The sequence below is a fragment of the Daucus carota genome, chromosome 1 (genome assembly GCF_001625215.2).
Source record: "Daucus carota subsp. sativus chromosome 1, DH1 v3.0, whole genome shotgun sequence".
Lineage (NCBI taxonomy): Eukaryota > Viridiplantae > Streptophyta > Magnoliopsida > Apiales > Apiaceae > Daucus > Daucus carota.
In genome coordinates this window covers 51716559-51739944 of record NC_030381.2, presented here as the reverse complement: position 1 = coordinate 51739944, position 23386 = coordinate 51716559, and the positions used below count along the sequence as shown (strand labels likewise).

General features: G+C 33.5%; 3 protein-coding genes across 3 annotated transcripts; 1 reads left to right on the top strand and 2 right to left on the bottom strand.

Annotated features, from left to right (window-relative positions):
• Positions 1–4497: 4497 nt before the first annotated feature.
• On the top strand, positions 4498–12795 carry LOC108217600 (protein ROOT HAIR DEFECTIVE 3 homolog 2). The gene is made up of 22 exons (XM_017390476.2): positions 4498–4899; positions 6061–6127; positions 6257–6359; positions 6671–6741; positions 7095–7158; positions 7229–7294; positions 7396–7443; positions 7538–7600; positions 7718–7774; positions 7925–8083; positions 8164–8232; positions 8317–8408; positions 9265–9343; positions 9849–10014; positions 10288–10412; positions 10529–10791; positions 10866–10962; positions 11055–11225; positions 11315–11419; positions 11832–11926; positions 12095–12191; positions 12405–12795. Exons 1-22 carry the CDS (start codon positions 4752–4754, stop codon positions 12699–12701), a joined length of 2502 nt encoding a protein of 833 aa, XP_017245965.1. The 5' UTR covers positions 4498–4751; the 3' UTR covers positions 12702–12795.
• A 505-nt stretch (positions 12796–13300) lies between these two features.
• Positions 13301–19274, bottom strand: LOC108207335 (CBBY-like protein). The gene is made up of 11 exons (XM_017377815.2): positions 18966–19274; positions 17917–17966; positions 17730–17793; positions 17431–17479; positions 17273–17341; positions 16631–16692; positions 15910–15990; positions 15422–15576; positions 15235–15319; positions 14055–14198; positions 13301–13682 (listed from the first exon to the last, which is right to left on the bottom strand). Exons 1-11 carry the CDS (start codon positions 19205–19207, stop codon positions 13580–13582), a joined length of 1104 nt encoding a protein of 367 aa, XP_017233304.1. The 5' UTR covers positions 19208–19274; the 3' UTR covers positions 13301–13579.
• Positions 19275–20870: 1596 nt separating this feature from the next.
• Positions 20871–22931, bottom strand: LOC108194473 (patatin-like protein 7). The gene is made up of 2 exons (XM_017361423.2): positions 21757–22931; positions 20871–21434 (listed from the first exon to the last, which is right to left on the bottom strand). Exons 1-2 carry the CDS (start codon positions 22681–22683, stop codon positions 21120–21122), a joined length of 1242 nt encoding a protein of 413 aa, XP_017216912.1. The 5' UTR covers positions 22684–22931; the 3' UTR covers positions 20871–21119.
• Positions 22932–23386: the final 455 nt, after the last annotated feature.

The window sequence follows — 23386 nt, the reverse complement described above, 5'->3', positions numbered from 1 at the left end:
TTTCTATATTTTATTTTATCTCGTAAACTCTGCCGTGTTTATTTTTCCTTCATTGGAAAAACGGTTTTTCTGAATATCACTCTATAATCTATTTCTATATATTAAATAGCAACAAAGGGCAAAAAGAGCAAATAAATTGCTGGTGAAATGTCCACTATATCCTTTTATTATATGTAATTACAAAATTATCATAGGGTTCATTTGTTACATTTAAAATATTAAATATCAATAATTAATGCATTCACATAATTATCCATTTTAATCACACTTATAACTTATTTATGACCATTCATTACAAGAATAAAATATTAAATGTTAATGGAGTTAGTTAATTAGTTAATTTACACAAAATAAATTTGTGTGAATTAAACTTGTAACATTTAATTAAATCTCATGTAAATTCAACAATCATAATACTAAATAAGATCCCCTTATTCCCATTTTATTATAAAAAAATTATAATTTTTTTGCATGTGCGGATATTTCGAATTATTGTCAATTATAATTTTTTTTCGCATATGCGGATACCTTGAATTAAAGATCTCCATTTTCATAACATGATTTAGAACTTTCGATTTTTTGGTGTATAATCCAAATTGTCCCGATTTTGCCTCGAGTTTTATTGGAGTTAGGCTCGAGTTATATCCAACTAATATATTCAACTCGAAGCGTAGGTACTCGACCGAGTTACGAGTCAAGTCGGTCAAATTTAAGAATATATTCTAAAAACTAATTATTAAACAAATAATCACATATAAATTGTTAAAAAAATAAATCGATTTTGCCTCGAGTTATGACTGACTCACATAAATATGCTTCTATACGTGCATGTCTCTCGGTGTTCACATGAACATATTATTTCAATTAATTTAACTATCTTACCATTTCATGGGTTAACTATATAATTGACGCGAATCATACATATAATATTTTCCCATTTGTCCACACATTCGACTATGTTTTGATTGAATAACACACCGATAAGTAGTTCTGTAAACATCTTTCACATGCGAAATCTATTGTGCCAATATCACTTATATGAAAATTTGTTTGGTATGCTGAATCAGTTATCATAGATATTATTATTTTATTTTAAAATAAAAATTACATTTAAAAATTTAATAAAATTAATATACTATAAAAAATTCAAATGAAACTATTATTAAAAATAAATAATATAACATATAATTTATAGTAAGTAATAGGCCCGTGCCTCGCACGGACTTTTACGCTAGTGTTATTTAATTTGTATTGTTTAAAACATAATAATATATAATATTTTTAACATTTGTTTATCAGAAAAATTGAATACACAAATTCAAATTTAGTTTTCTTTTCGTAATTTTAAATTATATCTTAAATATTATGTTATTATATCACAATAACATGTAATATGATAATTTTTATTAATTACATATTTCGAGTTATAATATAAAAAAAATCATATTTTTGATAAATTTTGATAGTTAAATATATTACTGTTTGTAATAAAAACTGGAAAATAAGAAAACTTATTTTTCTTAAAAAATTGTTTTTAAATATATCAAATAATTGTTCAAATGCTTTTGAATAAAATGTTATTACTATACTATAATATTCCCTCCGTCTCATAATACTTTTCCCAGTTCTCTTTATCACGCTTGCCAATACACATTTTTGATTGTTAATATTTTTAATTTTATATTAGTATTATATATAAAAATTTCAACTTATTAAAGTACTCATAAATACGAATCCAACAAGATATTTAATTTTGTATTAGTATTAAATAAACGAGACAAGTAAAAAGAAAGGAGGGTGTATCAAACACTACCTAAATTGCTTGATAAAAATCTCTTATGCTCATCATGTTTGGGTAACATGGCAAAAATTCTTTGACAGTCAGGCGTCTATAGAATTGTTCGATTTAGTCTTATAATTTTCTTAAATTTCAAATAAAAAATATAATTAAAATTCAAATAATCATGTTTAAGAATTCTAAAATTAATGCAGGGCGTCTCTAGAATTGTTAGATTCAATTTTTTAATTTTCTTAAATTTCGGAGAGAAAATATAGTTATAATTCAAAAAAATCAAGTTCAAGAATTTTAAAGAAATATAATTATTTTTTTATCCGATTCTAAAAGGTAATACCCTATAATCTAGAAAAATAATTGTAAAGGTAATACAATTCCTATTTTTAATTACATACACTTGAGCGAGATATTCAGTTGGAGGGCTCGAATGGATGCAACAAATCTTACCAAAAATGTACAATCAATTCAAACAAATCATACAATGCAAGCACACTCTGAGATTTGCCTGAGTACATAAAACTTTGAGAATACAATGCAAGCTACAAGCTTCAACCTAAACCAAGAAGAATTTAAGCACAATCACCTCACTAGACATAAGTCGTTATAACCACAACAATTTCAATAATATTTTATCTGAAACGGTAGAGTCTGGGCTCCAAATTTAGGTCCGTCCTCCACCACTGGTGAATTCCGAGAGCCTTTTTGAAGCTCTCCGATGGGGTTAGGGTAAATCCTTCGTTTAATTTTTTTAATTTTTTGTGAGAAAATAAATAAAATAGCTAAAAAATAGTAATCGTAAAAGAGATATAATTCTAAGTAGGTAAGAAATAGGAATCTTAACAAAAATAAAATAGCTAACATTTGTGAAATTCTAAGTAACAAATAGGAATCTTAAAAGAATAGAGAGATAATTCTAAATAATTAAAAAATAAAATCTATGAAAATGGATATATTAATCTAATTATAATTATGATTTTATTATAACGTAAATGATTCTTGAGAGGATACGCGGGAGGTTATGTGGAGTCTCTAGAAACTTTCCGTTTAATTTTTCTAATTTTTTGAGAGAAAATAGGTAAGATAGCCAAAAATAGTAATCGTAAAAGAGATATAATATTAAGTAGTTAAGAAATACGAATTTTAACAAAAATATAATAGCTAAAATCTATGAAATTCTAAGTAGTTAATAAATAGTAATCCTAAAAGAAAATAGAGACAATTCTAAATAAATAAGAAATAGGAATCTCAAAGAAAAATATAATAGCTAAAATATATGAAAGTGGATATATTTATCCAATTATAATTATAATTTTATCATAATGTAAATGATTCTTGATTAGTATTGTGTTTGAGGGGAGGGCGGCCCAAATTAATTTTTACCTAAATAATAATAAATTTTCTATTAGTATTATGTTTGACGGGAAAACGGCTAAAATAATTTTTTATCTAAGTTATAGTATATTTTTTTATTAAAACGAGACCACAACTTAAAATAATTTTTATCCAATTATAATCTTTAACTTTATCATAATAATAATAATTTTTATTAGTATTGTGTTTGACAGTAGGGCGACTCAAACTAATATCTATATTATAATATTTTGTTATTAGTATTGTGCTTGACAAGAGAGTGGCTCAAACTGATTTTAATCTATATTATTATATTTAATTTTACTATAATTATAATAATTATTGATTAATATTGTCTTTGATGGGAGGGCGGGTCAAACAATTTTTTTTTATTAGTATTGTGTTTGACAGGAGGGCCACTTAAACAAATTTTTATATTAATTAAATTTTTTTTATTAATGATATGTTTAACGAGAACATGACTCAAAATAAATTTTATGCAATTATAATATTAATTCGTACCAAAATTTCTAAAAAAGATTCTTGATTAGTATTGTGTTTGAGGGGAGGGCGGCCCAAATTAATTTTTATCTAAAGAATAACAAATTTTCTATTTGACGGTAAAGCGGCTAAAACAATTTTTTATCTAAGTTATAATGTATTTTTTTTATTAAAACGGGACCACGGCTTAAAATAATTTTAATCCAAATATAATCTTTAACTTTATCATAATTATAATAAATTTTTATTAGTATTGTGTTTGATGGTAGGGCGACTCAATCTAATATCTATATTATAATTTTATGTTATTAGTATTGTGTTTGACAAGGGAGCGACTCAAACTAATTTTTATCTATATTATTATACTTAATTTTATCATAATTATAATAATTATTGATTAATATTATATTTGATGGGAGGGCGGTTCAAACAATTTTTTTATTAGTATTGTGTTTGACAAGAGGGCCACTTAAACAAATTTTTAATTTTTTATTAATGATATGTTTAACGGGACATGACTCAAAATAACTTTTATACGATTATAATATTAATTCGTATCAAAATTTATATAAAATTCATAACGCCGCCGCGAAGCGCGACTTTATTTATTTTTATAGGCCGCAACGCGCGGCTTCTCAACTAGTTTTGTATTAGTATTAAATAAACGAGACAAGTAAAAAGAAAGGAGGGTGTATCAAACACTACCTAAATTGCTTGATAAAAATCTCTTATGCTCATCATGTTTGGGTAACATGGCAAAAATTCTTTGACAGTCAAAGAATCACGACATGGAGTGCAACCAGAGTCTTCTACATCTTACCATTCTCTCCTTTCTTTTTATTTATCTGCACCAAAATCAAGTTCTTGTCTAGAGTAAAAATTGTTTCCCCTATTTCAAAACTATCTGCACCAAAACTATTTTCCTCATATATAAAATAAAAAAATACTTACCCATATTTCAAAAAATAATCACCAGAATCACGCATTTCAAGAATTCTTGTCCGTTCTCTTCTTTCTTCTGCAATATTCTTTGCCTGCTAAATTTACCCAACCCCTCTAAAACCCCTTTAGTATACACACAGAAACCGTGTATCTATCACAAAAAATGGATAAAGAAAGTTGTGCAACTCAGTTGATTGATGGCAATGGTGAATTCAACATGGAGGGTGTTAATGATTTTGTGAAAAGAATCAAACTTGGTGATTGTGGGCTCTCTTATGCAGTTGTTGCTATCATGGGTCCTCAGAGTAGCGGTATATTAATATGTTTATGTTGTGCTTTTTCATTATAGTCCTCTTTTGTTGTGTGTATTTCTTGATTTTGATTTTTAAGTTTGTGGGGAATTTTAAAGATTGCTTTTTGGTGGTATGTTGACAGAGAATTTGTCCTAAATTTAAGGGTGGTATCGAAAATTCGACCCTTTTGAGATGTTTGTGTTTTCTTTTTTTTTTTATGTTTTTATTTGTCAATTTGAAGTTGTGAAATTGGACCACCTCCACCTTGGTTAGTTCATAGGATGATGTTGTTGTAGAATCTTTGATGGAATCAATATTGAATAAAACTAGCTCCAAGCAGGACTACATTGTTTGGAAACTTGTATTAAGGATCTTTGGTTTAGGATGAATAGCGGACTGTGACAACCATTAGACTGTTTGCTCTATATTTATATGCAATCTATTCCGAAGCTATACCTAATATCATGTACAAGAATTTATTGGATATTAGTAATTAGATAATACTCCATCTATGGAATTAATGATGCGTCAAGCTGTGGGACTAGGGTGAGAATAGGATTAGACATTCTCTCTCAATGAAGTGATAGGTGTTGAAGTCTATGTGATTAATGTAAAGGATTTTCACAAGTGATGGAAAATTGTGAATAGCCATCGGACTATGATCCTCATGAGGAGCATACCCCTGTGGTTAGAGTTGACTCATGGTTGCATAATTTCCAGGAGAGCTTTTTCTGTTGTTACTTCCATCATCCTGCCGATTATTTTGCTCTCATATAATATATACTCCCTCTGTCCCACCCATTTGTTTACAGTTTTTCTTCACTGCTTGACACGCATTTTAATGTTCTTGCAAAGTTTAGTTCCATAACATCAAACTTTTTTTTTCAGAAGAAAAAGAATTAAAATAGTTTTTGAAACTATACTTTATAGGAGCCTCAAAATGCGTGTCGAACCCTCTCTCCCAAATTTTAACAATTGGATGGGACGGAGGGAGTAACACAGTAGACTTTTTACTGTGTTATATATTATATATCCCTGCTGCTCTGTAGTTCATATGAACGGGGGTACATCGGGAAGTTGTTTTCAAGGGAAAAAGTTTCACCACTGATATTAGTAATTATATGTTTATCCTAGTATTTCTGTTTCTCTCAGTGATAAAAGTGAACATTTTATCAACAGGAAAGAGCACTTTGCTGAATCACTTGTTCCATACCAACTTTAAGGAGATGGATGCATACAGAGGAAGGTTTGTGGCCTTCTACGTTACATTTATATATGCTTTATATTAAAGCAGTGTTTAAGGTGTTAACTTCTGTCTTGATCTGAACATAGTCACTGTTTCCAAATAAATTTTTCATATCTTAGTCATTTCCAGGAATCAAACTACCAAGGGTATATGGATAGCAAAAGCTGTTGGCATTGAGCCTTGCACAGTTGTCATGGATCTTGAGGGCACGGACGGAAGGGAAAGGGGTGAGGTAATTTTTGAACTCGCTATTTTTATGTTCATGATCAGAAATGTTGTGAAAGGGAACAATCATTTGCTTGGAGATTATGTTGTAGATTACGTCATGGTTTGTAGAATTATTGTGTCGCTAAATACAGTCGACTTGTATATATTCTATGGGCCTTCCTAGCTAGTTTAGAAGGACTTGGGAAACTTTTGATACATTTATCCTGATTAGTGTATAGGCATATTTTTTGGGCACATCTGTTTTTGTTGAAGCTTCCATTTAGTCCTTAATTTCTTGACTCGCAATTGATTGTGTGCTTCTGGTGGGTGATGCAGGATGATACAACATTTGAGAAACAAAGTGCTCTGTTTGCTCTAGCAGTTTCAGATATTGTACTTGTAAACATGTATGTGGCCATCAATCTGCTTTACTTGTTTGAGTTATAGCATCAGGTGATTTCATAAAGATGAGCATTTAAGATAAGCTACATTGAAGGTTCTGTAGCGTTTGCAGACAATATGCTACACACTCTGATTAACATCTGAAATACTATTTTTGGGTTTCAAAATATGGATGGGGTGGACGTGGAGAGACATAACTCTAATTTCTCAAGTCTAATTTCTCGAGTCTAATGCAGTTAACATAGTTATGAGATATAAATATTGCCAATTAGCAGAAAATACATCAGGTTGAAGGTGTACAATTTTAGCTATGAGTTTAAGATTAAAGTGTTGACTAGATCTTGGTCTCTGTGATCAGGTGGTGTCATGATATTGGTCGTGAACATGCTGCAAACAAGCCTCTTCTAAAGACTGTTTTTCAGGTATAGTGATTTTATTATTCGTCTTTCGGACTTTTAATGGCATAATGATGACAATTTCATTACTTCATAGGTTATGATGCGGTTATTTAGTCCGCGCAAGACAACCCTTCTGTTTGTAATACGTGATAAAACAAAGGTCTGAAGTTAGCGAATCCTTTCCTTGGTTAGTTATTTGTTGCAAGTTGTTTTGTTTATGTTCCAACTTGTGGTCAATATGCTGCTCATTGCTGTGTGCAGACACCTTTTGAGTATTTGGAACCTCTTCTTAGGGAAGATGTTCAAAAGGTATACATGGCATCTAATTTATTTATATCTGCACTCGAGTATATAATCATATAAGCATGTTTGTTGTCCTAACAATTAGTATTAATGTTTTCAGATATGGGATACAGTTTCTAAGCCTGTTGCTCATAAGTACACCCCCTTGAGTGAATTTTTTAATGTAAGTGCATTCACACTCTCCCTCTGTATACACACAAAAACACAGCAACAGACAGATACTTGCTCAGTTGCTCTTAATTTGTTATTTAGATCTCTGAATAAGTTTCGGGTCTTGAAGGTAGAGGTGACAGCTCTATCTAGCTATGAAGAGAAAGAGGAGCAATTCAGAGAGCAGGTAGTCCTTTCAATGTACCAACTACCTTGATATATACAGCTGCTTTTTTACAGTTCCTAGGATCATGTTTCTTTTTGGATTAGTACACCAGAATGATGAATTTTGCAAATTCGACAATTAAAGTTTTTTAATATTCATAGTTTTGTTCAGGTTGCTCATTTGAGGCAGCGCTTTTTCCAATCAATATCCCCAGGCGGGCTTGCTGGAGACAGACGTGGTGTTATTCCTGCCTCGGGGTTCTCTTTTAGTGCACAAAAGATCTGGGAAGTTATAAAACAAAACAAGGATCTGGATCTTCCTGCCCACAAGGTCACTTTTTATTTTTTCCACTTCAGAAGACAGTGAATGTATACCTAAATTTGGCCTAATTGTTATTATTCCATCCCTAGGTCATGGTTGCTACTGTGCGCTGTGAAGAGATTGCTAATGAGAAGTACATGCGGTTGGCCAATGACAAGGTAGATAAGCATCATTGTGTTTGTCACCTTTCTGTCTGAATGAGTGCTTTATTTGTTTTATGGTACTTTCTTATCATGATACAGAGTTGGCTAGAATTAGAGAAGGCAATTCAAGCAGGTCCAATATCAGGTTTTGGAGAAAAGCTCAGCTCAATTTTGGAAACGTTTTTCTCAGAGTAAGCTGATTAGTCTTAGATCTATCATAACAGCTATACACTGAAGCGGGTTTAGAATCTAAGTTTGTGACATATATTATAGATTTATAGTATGTCTATCACAGGTTTTAAAATTTGATAACTCAATCCTAATTGTTAACAACATATTAGTGTGCAACAATTCGAGATGGAAATGGAATAGATTTTGGTAGCTATTTGTTCGAAAAATATCTGGTTACATATCAGTACTCCTGGTAGCTATTTTGTGTAAAGTTATAGTTCAACAAGTTGGCAAACTCTCCTTTCCGAGCCCTCTCCACTCTCCTCTCAGTAGTCATAAAAAAAAATTCATACCAAGAAGATATATCTACATAATATCATTTAGGTAGTTTTGAATTGTAACCTAAGTTTAGTCTTTGGCTTTGTTGTGAAAAAATATATTTAGTGATTATTCTGGGTTGTTGCCGAAGTCATCCTTGCATGAAATATTTTCTGGGACAACTTTCATTTCTAATTTTCTCTAAGGAACCATAAAAAACAAAAGATTTTGTCTTACCTTAGCGGCAAGACACGTATATGGAAACAATTGTGAAAGTAATAGGATCTCTAATCAGTTCTCATTTCCTGTTGCTAATATATCAATGACTTCTAGTGTTCACACTATTTAAACATACACTATAGCTTATTGTTGCTACACTTGATGAGTCCAGTGTATTGCCCTACATAGCCTCATTTCAAGAAACCTAATTTGTTAGCTAGATCTAATTTATTCTTTGCTTGTTGCTTATTTTAAAAAAAAAACTAAAAAACTTTACGAGTTAGTTATAGTTCTTCTGGTATCCTCTTTTGCTTGCTTAATCTTTATCTCTCCCATTAGATATGACTCGGAGGCTGTCTTCTTTGATGAGAGTGTAAGAGATGCTAAAAGGAAAGATTTGGAGTTGAAAGCATTACAGGTAAGACAGTAAACAGCGATAACATTTTTATCTTTCAGACCAGTAAAGTTATGCAGCATCGTGAAAATATTTCCATTCCCAGCCTTGAAATATATATATATGTAATTAGGAAGGCATTACTAGTAAGATTGACATAATCTTGCAATCTATCTCAAAATGCAGCATCAGTCGTCACACTATAGTAATCCGTAAGCAGAGAGAAGGAACTATTTAGTAAGTTATTCGATGTTTAAATAAAAATAGATGCAGGTACTACTATTAATTGTAGTTTATGAGACCGTGTCAGGAATACTTAACTCTTGTACTACTAAAGATACACTAGAATAAATTGTAGGTATTCTTTGAAAAGAAAGTTACTTGCCCCCTAAAGTACTTGGGGCCGTATTAAATAGAAGCCAAATACAGATATTATATTAGTACCCTGGAATTGGCTGTAGTTCAATAGTCTAGGGATGTGCAAGAACTTCTACACTTGCATACTTTGACTGTTTTATGTTTCTTTCAGCTAGTACATCCGACTTTCATGACGATGGTGGGACATCTACGTTCTAAAAGCCTCCATAATTTTAAACTGAGGCTGGAAGAGTCGTTGCACAAAGGGGAAGGCTTTGCAGCAGCTGTTCGTACTTGTACAAAGTCCTGTATGCTTGATTTTGACAGTGGATGTGCAGGTACTTCCATCTAATTCAAGTCTGTAAATTTTAAATACTTTCCTAGAATACTTATGGGCTAATATGATGATTGGCTATGTGTTCAAGAGTTTTGTGAGTTCTACTATTGAGTTCCACCAATCAAGCATTACATAATATGATAATAATTTGAATTTACCTGTGTTGCCTAATCAACCTCGCCTTGAAATCCATTGGTTACAAGTGCATTTAGAAATTATTTAATTAAGTGTTTGATATCTATGTACATAAACTAATGTTTTCCCCTCAACGTAGATGCAACCATTAAGCAGGCTGATTGGGATGTATCGAAAACTCGGGAAAAACTTTGCCGTGATATTGAGGCTCAAGCAGCCTTCATACGCAATGAGAAGTTGTCGGAACTAATAGCTAGATATGAGGTAACTGACCTGAGATTCTGTCAAATCATGGTTATATGGGCCCTTCTTTCTGTCTTTTAGTTTTCTTCAGAGGTATCAATGTCTTGTGAGAGTTCAGCAAACTCTTTCACTCGCAGAAAAAACTAAATACAGCTCTGTCCGAGCCAGTACAATTGCTTCTTGAATCTGGTGCAATAAACACATGGGCTTCGATAAGGAATCTTATAAAGCATGAAACTGATGCTACTGTGGAAGGTCTTTGTGCTGCTGTTACTGGATTTGAGTTGGACCAGTCAGCATTTGACAAACTGGTGCAGAACATGCGTTCCTATGCCAGAGGTCTGGTGGAAAAGAAAGCTAGGGACGAAGCAGGAAAAATTTTGAGCCGGATGAAGGACAGGTAACCGTGTATTGGTTGGTTTATAACTTTCTTGGGTTTTCATCAAAAGCTGCTAACACTTTTGAGTACTCCAGGTTTGCAACAGTCTTCAACCATGATGAGGATTCATTGCCAAGAGTTTGGACGGGAAAGGAAGATATACGCACCATCACGAGAGATGCCCGAGTTGCGGTAATTTTTAAATATTCATATGGTACAATTGGTGCTTCAAAATTGGACATGGTGCAGTACATCAATGTATATATAATTTTCTATCTCAATAGTCTATAAAGCTTCTGTCTACGATGGCTGTTATACGCCTTGACGAGAGAGAAGATAATATAGAGACTGTACTCCTCTCATCGCTTCTGGATGGGCCAGTGGCTGTAGCTTCACCTCGGTATAAGAATATGGGAACTTCAGGAGATCCTCTTGCTTCAAGCACATGGGATAAGGTACCAGTTGATATATAACCTTTCAGTATTGATGATCATGAGTCTCATTCTTATCATGCACTTACGAATTATGATTCTTCAACCTATAGGTCCCTCCTGAAGAGACACTTATTACGCCTGTGCAATGCAAGTCTTTGTGGAGACAATTTAGAATGGAAACCGAGTATACGATTACACAAGCCCTTTCTGCACAGGTACGTCATTTTCATACGCTTCTTAATCTAATAGCTATGATCTGGAAGTACTGTGTTCCAAATCAGGCATAAAATTAGCATCACCTTGATCAAATAATGGTTCGCTTGGTGTAATCTTGCTAGCATCTCAATGGCATAATAGACGGTGATACATATAATAATTTAAACGGAACTTGATGAAGATAAAAGTTGCCATGCTGTTTGCACTGTAAGATGAAGGAAATATATCACTTATACGGAGCTTGGGATCAAAGAGTCAATTTTTTTCTTTTTTTCGGGGGGTGGGGTGGGGGGCGGGGGCGCTTCACGTCTAAAACATAGCTATATGTGTAATAACTAATATTGCAATTTCCTCCTTTTAAGGCTAATTGAGGTGCTTTCTGTAATTATTATAATATATGTTATTCTTCAGGAGGCTTACAAGCACAGCAATAATTGGCTACCTCCATCTTGGGCTATTATGGCAATGATTCTCCTTGGATTTAATGAATTTATGATTCTTTTAAGGTAAATATGTTCAAGGCTGGTATTTCCTCTCACAAAAAAAAAAAGTTTGTTTAAGGATGGTCCCAGGGCTGCTCTCCTAGCTTATATCCTTGGCTTGCATTATGATTTGTAGTCTGCTCTTGACTCTAGTACTCAAATGTTACTTGTTCATCTTGGTTCTTACGACAGGAATCCTCTTTACCTCCTGGTTTTGTTTGTTATATTTCTACTGTCAAAAGCTATGTGGGCACAAATGGACATTGCAAGGGACTTCCAAAATGGCACTGTGAGTATATATACAATATTACTTCGCCCCTTTTTTCACTCTCTTCCAATCTAGATAGCCGATCATGTATACCAATCACTTGTCAAAATGAGACGCAATAAAGGCATAACTTGTCCTGGGGACTTTTCATAGCACACCGAATTCACATCTTAAGACGGTGCAAACTTTTAATGTCATCCCACACAGAACTTTACCTGTTAATTTTGTCTGCAGCTGGCTGGACTTCTTGCCCTCTCGTCAAGGTTTCTTCCTACTATCATGAACTTGCTCAGGCGACTGGCTGAAGAGGGCCAAGGGAATCCAACACCCCAACCACCACAAAGACCACCTCGACCTATTAGGCATCAGAGTTTTAAAAATGACAACCAGCAGTCTGCTTCCGTCTCAAGCACAATGGCAGATACAGCTTTGTCGTCCAATGTTACATCAGTCGATGACGATCCTGAATATTCAAGTCCTCAGTTGACACACAGGCACGTTAGTCGTGGTGACAATATAGAAACTTCTTGATGCCTTTTTGTTCTCGAAAAATGTCTAGCTGGATCTTTCCTGTATATACAAGACGTCTCGTGTTCTGTACTGTCATTTCTTTAAAAAAAAGTTACTCCCTCCGTCCCTATTTATCTGTCCACTTTGGAAGTAAAAATTTGTCCCTATTTATCTGTCCATTTATATTTTCAAAACTAATTTAATGATAGTTTTTCAAATATAACTCCATAATTTCAATTTTCAAGGCTTGACTTATTTAAAACTTGGTTGAATTCATGTTTTCAAGACATAAAGTAGGGGTATTCCACCATTTTCAAGATATTAATTAGAGGTATTTAATGAAAAAGTTCATGCAATCAATTATTCTTTGGTATGTGTTTTTTTTCCCAAAATGGACAGATAAAAAGGGACGGAGGGAGTAAAATAAACTCTTGTTGTTGCCTATTTCTCTGCTGGGTTCTTGGCTCTAGGTAGTAGGTAGGCACTAGAAAGTAATTATATATACAGGTAGTTAGTTATGCACCATACTTCCAGCTCTATAATAACAACCATTACCAATGTTATCCTGACTCTTCATATTTTGTCTGGAGTACTCTTGTCGGATACTTGATACTTGGATATGAGTATGAACATTCGAATACTTATTTCAAGTCAAAAACATAGAATATTTTTTAAAATATTGTTGAGTCCGACACTCAGACGTATCCATCCATGTTGGACACCAGTCGCTGTGGAACTTTAAATGTAAATAGTAAAAAAGTCAGCAGTGGAACTTTAAATGTCAAGTTGTGAAGATTTGTTACAAAACAGAATATTAGACCAGGTTGAGCTGCAAGTACTTTTCAGGTAGAGAGGAACTAGAATACAGCAACTCAACTTGTAGGAGTCTCCCCAAAAGATTATAGCCATCTTTTGCTGAGAAGTTTAGCAATTGTTAGATCTGCACCACCAAATCCATCCAATGTAGCATTCGCTGATGTGAACTCGGCCCTCATTGTTGAACTGCAACATCCATATATTTCTAATAGTTAGCACCCGGATACATTATTAGTTCAGCCAGTTTGAGAAGAATTAAGCGGTTTATACAAATTCTAGAGCCAACGAATGAAGTTGAGAAAGTAAGACTTAGATTTTAGCATGGCATGTGATTGAGTTTTTCAGTTGTGGAATTAGTACTCTGAGAGAGCCGGAGCTAAAAATATGTACCTTTAATTTTTGGAAGTCAGCTGGGGCTTAAAATAATTATTATTCTACTGTTTATTTTTACCTCAAAATCTAGGTTTGAGAAAAAATAACGATTGGTATTATAAAAATTAACATCAACCATAATCTTAAGCACAAGACATTATGTAAAAGTAGAGAGTAATACAGTACCTGCTGCGGAGAACAATGCAAGGCATGCCTATTCGTTCAGCCCCAGCTACTCCAGATTGGCTTCCAGCAACAAGCACACAATTTGAAACTGGCACTTCAACGTATTCTGCCGCTGCTCGTAGAGCAGTCACAATTTTCTGTAAACTGCATGATTCAACCTTGTAAGGTGAGTATCAGCTTAATGCTAACACACCAAATTGTAGACATTCTTTCACTTCTTAGCATTATAGAGCATGTCAAAGTAGTCTGAGTTTCGGGGGTCTTTGTTTTTCCAGAAGCATATAAACATGTAAAACTCAATTCTAAAATCTAGACACTGCCCTAGTAAAGTAGATTTTCCTTAGATGTACATCTTAACAGAGAAAAATAAAAGGAACACGAAACTATTGTTCTAATCTACATGCTTTAAATAAATAACTAGGCTAGGCTGGCTAGCTTAGAACCTAAATTCTAATTGTTTGTCACAAAATCTGGAAGTTCAATAAATAACGTGTAAAAACGCGTTAACAAGCATTACGTAGAACTGGACTATGTTTTCCAATTGACGAAACATCCTTATCTACTACTGTTAAAAGATTATCTAACAAGGAGTGGTATGATGAAGATGACATAACCATGGAACTTGAGAAAGAAAATCAGCAGTAAAGATGGAAGTCGAGAGTTATGATACTGTTTTCTGAATATGGACTTGCATTTACATCATCGTGTCTTTCAGAACTCAGAGTACAGACTATATTTATTGACATTTGCTGCTGATTTGAACTTCTCTCTGGGTCACTGTTACCACTTGTTAAGTGGTCAAACTGTTAAAAGTTGCACATCTTCTAAACCTCTGGGAGATTTTGATTTAGTTGATTAGCTACCTGTGGTAACTGCAACATTCTTCACTGTCTTGAAAACTCAAATTATGACAGTTCACATGCAACTGACACTAAATCAGGTTAATCATGAGAGGGAATATATAACAACTACCTTTGTTTAACATAATTAAATATATAGTATCTAATGACTACAGCAACAATAACCCCATGCCAAATTGGGTGAATTATAGTTATTAAACTCATTACATGCTACACTAATCCAATCTAGTAATCACGATCTTCATTTAGTAATATTTTTCGTTCAAACATAAAAATCTGATTTGTGAATTTAAATATTCATAATACAAAAAATGAGTCACCTTTCACTTGAACTGGTATCAATGTCAACACTCAGCTTCAACATGGATGCAACTTCCTTTGCGATTCTTTGTTTTTCAGCAGAAGCTAATTATTAAAGTAAAACCCCTTCATAATCAGTATTGCTTGACTAATATATGGATAAAATACAACATGAGTGCGCAAATTAAATTAGGAGTGGTGATCTACCCGCTTTTCTTGCTTCTCTAATTAATTGCTCATCCAAGCTAGATGACACACCTTCACCAAGAACAAGTTGGCCGTAAAAACTTTTTTCTGCCTCCACAGTTCCGACAACTTTTATCCTTGACACTATTTCGATTCCAAGTTTTTCAATCATAGACCTGTTTTTTTAGTAATTAACATCGACAAAATTTTAATCAAATGATCTCAACCTAACTCAAAAATGAGGCAGTACAAGTCTTTCCAAGACACAGAAACTTGCCATTCTTCAATAAAACTAAAATATCATAAACTTATTGCTTGTATCAATTCTTTAACTTTCTTAACCTCTATTAATGTATGGGTCTGGGTCCCCGACATACATATGTTAGTAGCATACGTTCAGCGCAAAAAAAGCACCGGAGAGCTTAACCCTTTTTACAGGCAAGAAGGAACTTTAAAAAGAATTGCGAACACAGAGTAAAGTTGCTAATCCCTCAAAATTAAGAAAATACCTGGCTATTTTATCCCCGATTTTACTGTAGGCTGTCAGAATGACTACTGGAATCCCTTCTTTAATTGCTTCATTCATGAAACTGTAATTGAAGAGAGAAAGATGATAATCTTTGGAAAAACCAAACAATAGAAATTGAAATTATAAAAACCAAACAAAAATTTGATAGACAGAATCATTATATTCATAATTCTAATATTTAATTTATTCAAACAACAATTGTCTTGTGACAATCTGGAGAATTGACATTGTCCAATATTAAAACACAAAATCTTGATGGACATGGACCAGAGGTTTCAGCAGGGCAAAAAACATATTTTTTTACAAAGATTTGGCATCCTAATTGTTGCATGGAACTAGTTTTACCTCTTCCTAGATTCATGTCCAAGGTGTTTCTACTAAATGATCTCATCTAACTAATTTTTTATGAATTTGCAAAGAAGTGTTGATAGTAGGAGCAGTTTTCTATAATTCTCATATCTGCGACCAGCTTCTCCTCTAAAGACTAAATTGGACTATCCTTCTTCGTTACATAAATAGAAAACAACACAAGAAACAGATTTCATACATGTATCCTATACAGAACAAAGAACAACCTTATTTCAAATTCATAGACAGTAACCTTAGTTCACTTAGTTGCTGAAAGAGCTAGACTAATTTAGATGAACGCAACCTTTGCATTTTGTGAGAAATATTAAGTTAGGCTGAACCTGAGCACTCACTCTTCTGCACCAGGTCTTAAAGGTATACTCTTTGACATCACAAGATCTTCCAGCGCAGTTTTCTGCCAACATTTAACCAGTAATTTAACACCTTTAATTAGAAACATTGTGCTTTATAATTTAAGGGAATTCTTCTGAACCCTTGGATTTAGCCTAGCAGATACTCCTTTTGCTGATTTCCTCTTGGTAACAAGAGGTTGAGAGTTCTAGCCTTAGTGGAGGAAGGGAGCATGAGAATTAAAGTTTTGGCAATTGACCATCAAAAAGAATCCAAGCTTGTGATCAAATTACTGATAAGCCAGATAAACCTTCAGAAGCTTAATGTTAATAAAGACACTCAATATGAGATGACTTTGATTTTTGAGGATACAACAGAAGCTGTTTGGGGAACTAGGGTGATTGTGCACTTAAGGTATTAGTGTATACAAGGATGATAAGCATGCTATTTCCCAATTTACAAGAATACAAGTAAAAGGAAGTCAGTCATAGTACAATTTACACTGAAGAACATGACTGAAAAGTGAAAACATTGTATCACGACATCATGTGTGCTAAATATTATGGCCAATCAGTACAAAACAAAATTCCTATTTTATTTGTATTCTAGGACACTCTTTGGCCTGCAATTGGTACAAAAATTACCTTTTCACGCAGAACGTTTTTCATAAACGTTTCCTTCTCATTTGTAGGCAAAGAACTAGGCCAGCCAATCTGAACAAAGAGTTGACATGAGAAGAAAATTTAACAAAAAAGTAAAGTTTATAAAGATCCATTACAGTGAAATGATATCAGGAACGCACCCTGTTGAAATACAAAAACAACATCATCTTCTCGTCACCAGCACTCTTCCTTGAAAGAATAATAGAAACAAAATATTAACAAAGAGGACTAATGCTAATTAAGACAAGATCACTACTAATTAGTTCTGAAAAGAGAAGGTATGACACTAATACTGCAATCTGAATAATTGGAATCACAGTAGAACACAAGAATACAAGATTCAAATCTGCAAGAGTTCTCTTCAGTGACTTGATCCACAACTCTGTCTAAAAAATAGCATAATGTGTAATAGCTATTACATGCAGAATAGAGTTCATACCTAATTAGATCGTTATAAATTGGTTTTGTCCAATTTGCGCAGTCAAGACCGAGCTTCCGAAACGCTAACAATGTTAACAAGTTCAAATAAATAAGTGATATATTTGCTCAATGAGTAGTGCAGAACTCTGGTAATTGGTACAGACACCCTTTAAGAGCCACACAAAAAATTATTGTACGTGTCCCACCTACATTGAAGGCTTCACGATTCCCCCCGCCATATATATCCATTAGAACCCTGTATAACAGAGAAAAGAAGTACGGACAGTGAAATAGTATACAGTATGCCCCGTCAAGCGCGAATTTAATGTCTACATCTCATATAGAAGAAAAAAATGCGTAAGGCCTTCATGCCCCATATGTTCTTTGATATCACCAATACTATAGTGTACAAGGATTTTATATATGTCAGGAAAACATAGACACTATATAGTCAGACAGGAAGTCCTTCCATGTGAATGAGGCAAGAGTGAGAATGAAGCATACATGCCACTATCAATTCGCTCGGCAGACTGGCAGTTTTTGATAATCACGAATAAAGTTACAATTTTAGCGTAGTTCCTAACCTTAATATATCCTTCTTCAAAGTCAAGTGAATCTTGTTAATTATAAAATTGAAATTCTATTCACTTCAGTATGACATTTTCCGGCACATTATCAGCTGTATCTAATTACTTGTTAATGATAAACACAGTATTGTCGTAATTAGAAAGATGAGCTACTTGCATTTCTGTAATATACAACTACAACTTTACTTATGTGCTAAAGCTAAACACTTGCACAATGCTGAACTTAATCTAACAGATCTTAAATGTGTCATATCCTTTACCTCTCACGTATCGAGTTCCAACATAAAGAAGGTTGAGACAATCTCCAGGGGAGCACACATTATTCATCACGCTCTAGTTCCGTCTTTGCAAAATATTATATATCCCTTGAAATGCATTAATAACTTACATAATAATTAATTGATAACACAATTGTTGCATCTGAAGATAGTTCATTGATTAAGTAATCGAATAATTACAGAACTAATTATTTAACAAAAATCCTCGAGAATCCCCGCACACCCACGAATCAATGCACTAAACTATACTGTACATCAACAAGCACAACAAAAACAGAGTATCAAACAACACAATTTCACTCACTACTCAACATAAAAATCAAATCTTTATACAACAAAAGCTCCAAGAAAGCACATACAACATAAAAAAAGTCAAGTAACAAAAAATACCCATCAACTTCAAGAAGAACAGCAAGTTGTGGAGATGGGTTCAGCTCAGAAGAGCTAGAGGAGGCACTGAGGCAATTGATTTGCATTTTCTTGGTGTGAAAAGTGAGTTTTGGGTGAAAAGATTTGGACAAAGGGGACAAGAAACAGACATGTTTTGTGGGTTTTTCATACAACTTAGTGTTGGCGGTAATGAAGCTCGAGAATCGAGGTGCAGACAGAGGTGGAGATAAAGTAGTTTCCATGGCTGATGAGCAGTTGATTCCGTTTTGGTTTTGTGCTGTGTTAGTCACCAATCATTGACCACCTCATTTATTATCGTTATCAAGAATTTTTTTTTCTGGGTTTTTTGGGGTTAAATCGTTCTTTGAAATTTATATATTTATTAAAGTTAAAATTTGTGAATAACTTTTTTTGAAAGGATAAATAATTTCTTTTGAAATATACTTTTCAGATTTCTTGAATCATATGAAAATAATTCAATAAAATTCGTTAGAAAATCCTCGAACAGAAAATATAATTTAAAGCTTAGCAGCTAATACAAATTAGGTACAACATATATTTAATTTTATAATATTGTTTTTTACTTTCAAATTATACTATGCAGATGATAAGGAGTAGTGAAAACGAATGGAATTAGTTATTTTAAATAATAATTCAAATTCATTATTTTAGTTAGGGAATTAAACTAGCATAATATATCTGACATTCTAATGAAGATATATGGTTAGAATTCGGTTCCAATACAAATTAAAAGGATGAGATAATAGGTAAGACTTCAATACCTGGTTATGGATACATTATTCTTCGACAATAAATTAAATAAGGTGATAATAATTAGAAATCAACCTCAACAGATACTAATTTATAAAAAATAAAAAATCTGCATTGTCAAAAAAAAATGAAATCCACCTCAACAAAATGCAATATTTTGTTATGTGACAAATATATTAACATAATAAAACTGAAGGAAAGTTTTTTTTTCTACACTCCGAGTATTGAATCACATCAATCAAGCATTACATAATTATTCCTTAAAAGAAAAAAAGAAGCATTACATAATTATTCATTCTATGCGGTTTAAAAAATCAGAAATTTTATCCATTAACTTGTCGGTGTATAATTTATCGACAATCTTTTCAATTAATCAAGAATATTTGGTTAAACCGGAATATAAATTGGATCTTTTCTTAAGAATTAATTGGAAAAAAAAATTCAATAAATCGGATTTATGCATTGCCTAATCGATAAGTTTATGATCGGTAGAAATGTTCACACAGATAATTAAACACATATGATTTGAATATGTATTTAATCTCCATGTACAGACAAGTAGGGTGTGTTTGGATGATTGGTGGGAATGAGAGATATGGGAAGGGGTAACCAAGAAGTATGAAATGAATGATTTATTCTCGAAAAGGTTCCACACAAAAAATTTGCTAATTCAAACATACAGGTATGGGCATAAGGTTTCGATTATTTTTAACCAGACTCATTAATCATCAAACAAACACTTAGCGGTGTTTTCCCCTCAATGTAGATATGATATATGAAGTTGTTAGCCCTTTCTTTCTATTTTGCATCAGAAAGGTGTCAATGGCTTGTGAAAGTTGAGGAAATTATAATGGAAAGTGGAAAACCAGTAGACAATATACCTCAGCTACTAAAAAGTGTAGACACCAAAGGTGAGTTCATCGCCTCAAGAGATTTTATTCATTTACATAGTTAGCCGGATGGATCGGATAAGCACCCATCAGAAATTTAAACAACAATCCCGCACAGATAAATTTTTAAAAACAAACATCTTCAACACAATTCTGGAAACAAAAAAGCAGGGACAAAACATTGTGAACATAACTTCAACTTGTATGTTAATCTGAGAAAAAGTGCAGCAAAAGTACGAGCAAGTAATAAAACAGTCTTAATATTCCAGATTCACTAACAATAACTTTTACAAATTCTTGCTTCCTCTTAAAGCAATCTGTTAATTAAGCATTCTAGACTCCTCCAGATTAGTATATCTGCAGCTATTTTAACTTAAACTATAGCGCAATCTCGAACAACATTTTGTCACGAGTGGCAAAGCAAGCACAACTCGACTCAAATAGAGTCACGCATTAAATATAAATATAAGAATCTTGAATATTAGTCGACACGTTATTCAGAAGATAATGTTGATGATGATCTCGCAGATGAAGTTCTGGGTGATCCCCCAGACGCCTGCTTTAACACCACTGTAGGCAAAATGCCAGTCTTTCTCCTTTCATGCTCCTTGATCAATTCTCCAGAAATTGATTTCAGTTTCTCCAAGTTAGTAATTTCCACCAATTTCTTGCCTTTGAACAATGCTGATTCTACATTCTTTTGTCTCAACATTTGATCTACCGATGCAACACTACCATTCGCTTGTATACGGACATAATCATCACCGGTTTTGGCCTCCCTGAATGCCATTGACACAGCTTGATCAACCTACACACATAATAAATAATCATAAGACTTTTTCGTATTCATGTTAACCACTTTTCTTCTTAGATGTCCCAAACAAATGAACCTTTCATTTATAACATATATTTAAGATTATTACAACCACACATTTATAAACTACTTATTTAACACCTCCTTATAACTCTTTTTATGTGATTCAAATTAGGTCTAAGTATTCATTTATTAAAAACCGTGTTAACAGATAGAGTAATACTAAAGCACAATATTAGTAATGACATAAATGTGCGTGGATATTTAAATTTCTACGACTAATCGTAACAAAGTAACAAGGGTAAAGTAACATTACCATGTCTGAAACACCCTCTCCAGCAATTTTGATGAATGATGTTGCTGATTTCCGAGCAATGCTTCCATTATAAATTTCGCCATTACCCAACGACACGATCAATAAATCATCAACACCGTTACAAAATGGAAACTCTAGCTTATTATTAAGCACGTGAGTGATCGCGGTGGCTGTCGGATTATTCATAGCAACCTCGCCGCCTATGGCCAGAATCTTGTTCTTCTGATCAACCGATTTGATCTCTATTGCCACCTGACCAGCTGATGTGGCAGCACACACATCTTTGATCATGAAATCACAGCCGTCGATTTCGAATGCATCAGCGCGGGAAAACACAAAAGGTGCGCCACTTGTTAAATCATAACAAGGCACTAAAACAGACTTCAATGTATTTTTCAATGTCAACTCACCGAAACTCTTCTCAAACACATTCTCCGACAACCGGAAAACCCGCCGGAGTAGCCCCTTCGCCGGAACCCTAGAAATTTTCCGGCGATTTTCTGTAATAAAATTCAAAGCTTCTTGTGCTGTGCAAAACGGTTTTCTGTCTTTTCCGGCAGTGAAGAGAAGTGCGGCGAGAATACCTCCGGCGCCGGAGCCAGCAACGACATCGAAATAATCAGCAATTCGGGCAGATGGGTCGCCGGATTTTCGCTGTAAATTGGCTTCCAGTTGAACTAGAGATTTTCCGGCGAGTACACCGTCGGTGGCACCACCACCGTCAATAGAGAGAATCCTAACTTTTCCGGTAATGTGCTTGCTGGACTTAAACTGTTCGAGATGCAAGACATTCGCATGTTCATCAGTCAAAGAAAGCTTTCCATCATCATGTCCAAAAAGAAACTTGTTTTCGAGAATCGAGAAGATTTCTGAAGTGAGCTTATCTAGCTCACACTTGGTATCGAGCATAGACACAGCTGCCGTCATTGTACACAAATATAATACAGCAGGTCTAGCTTAAATAATTTTTCGTAAATAGCCTATTTTGTTGTAGTGAACGGTTGTGTAAGATTAAATAATTCGTCGTAAATGACCGGTTTTATTGCAGTGAACGCTGGTCAAGGGCTGAATAATTAATCGTAAAAAGCCTGTTTTGTTGTAGTGAGCGGTGTGTTGGATTGGATTAGAGATGTGAAGTTGAAGAAAACGTGAGGGGATTATATGATGATGATGTTGTGTGAGATGAGACGAGGTTGAGTTATATTTATAGTGAAGAAGAAGAGGGAGAGAGGTTGTGAAAGCATGCGGGTGGCGATTTTGAATGATGTGAGGTCCATGCATTGAGTATAACATACTACTATACATGATAAAGACATTGCTTACCGCTCAAAGGATTCAACATCAATAATCCTACCATATCCCATTAAAATATTCTAAAGTTTCTAACATCGTGTTTTAATCAACTTTAAGTACGAGCGAGATGAAAAAGTTAAGATGGGAGGAAAGTATTCGAAATAAATTTGGGGGTTTAATTAGTTTATCCCGATATAAATAAGAGAATTTTTTTAAATTGGATCAAAAATTTAGGATTTTTATCGAATTTAGGGATTTAAATTTATAAAATTTTGAACTGGACCTAATTTGTTAAAATTGGTGATATATAAGTGTCACTAATGATTTTAACCTTCAA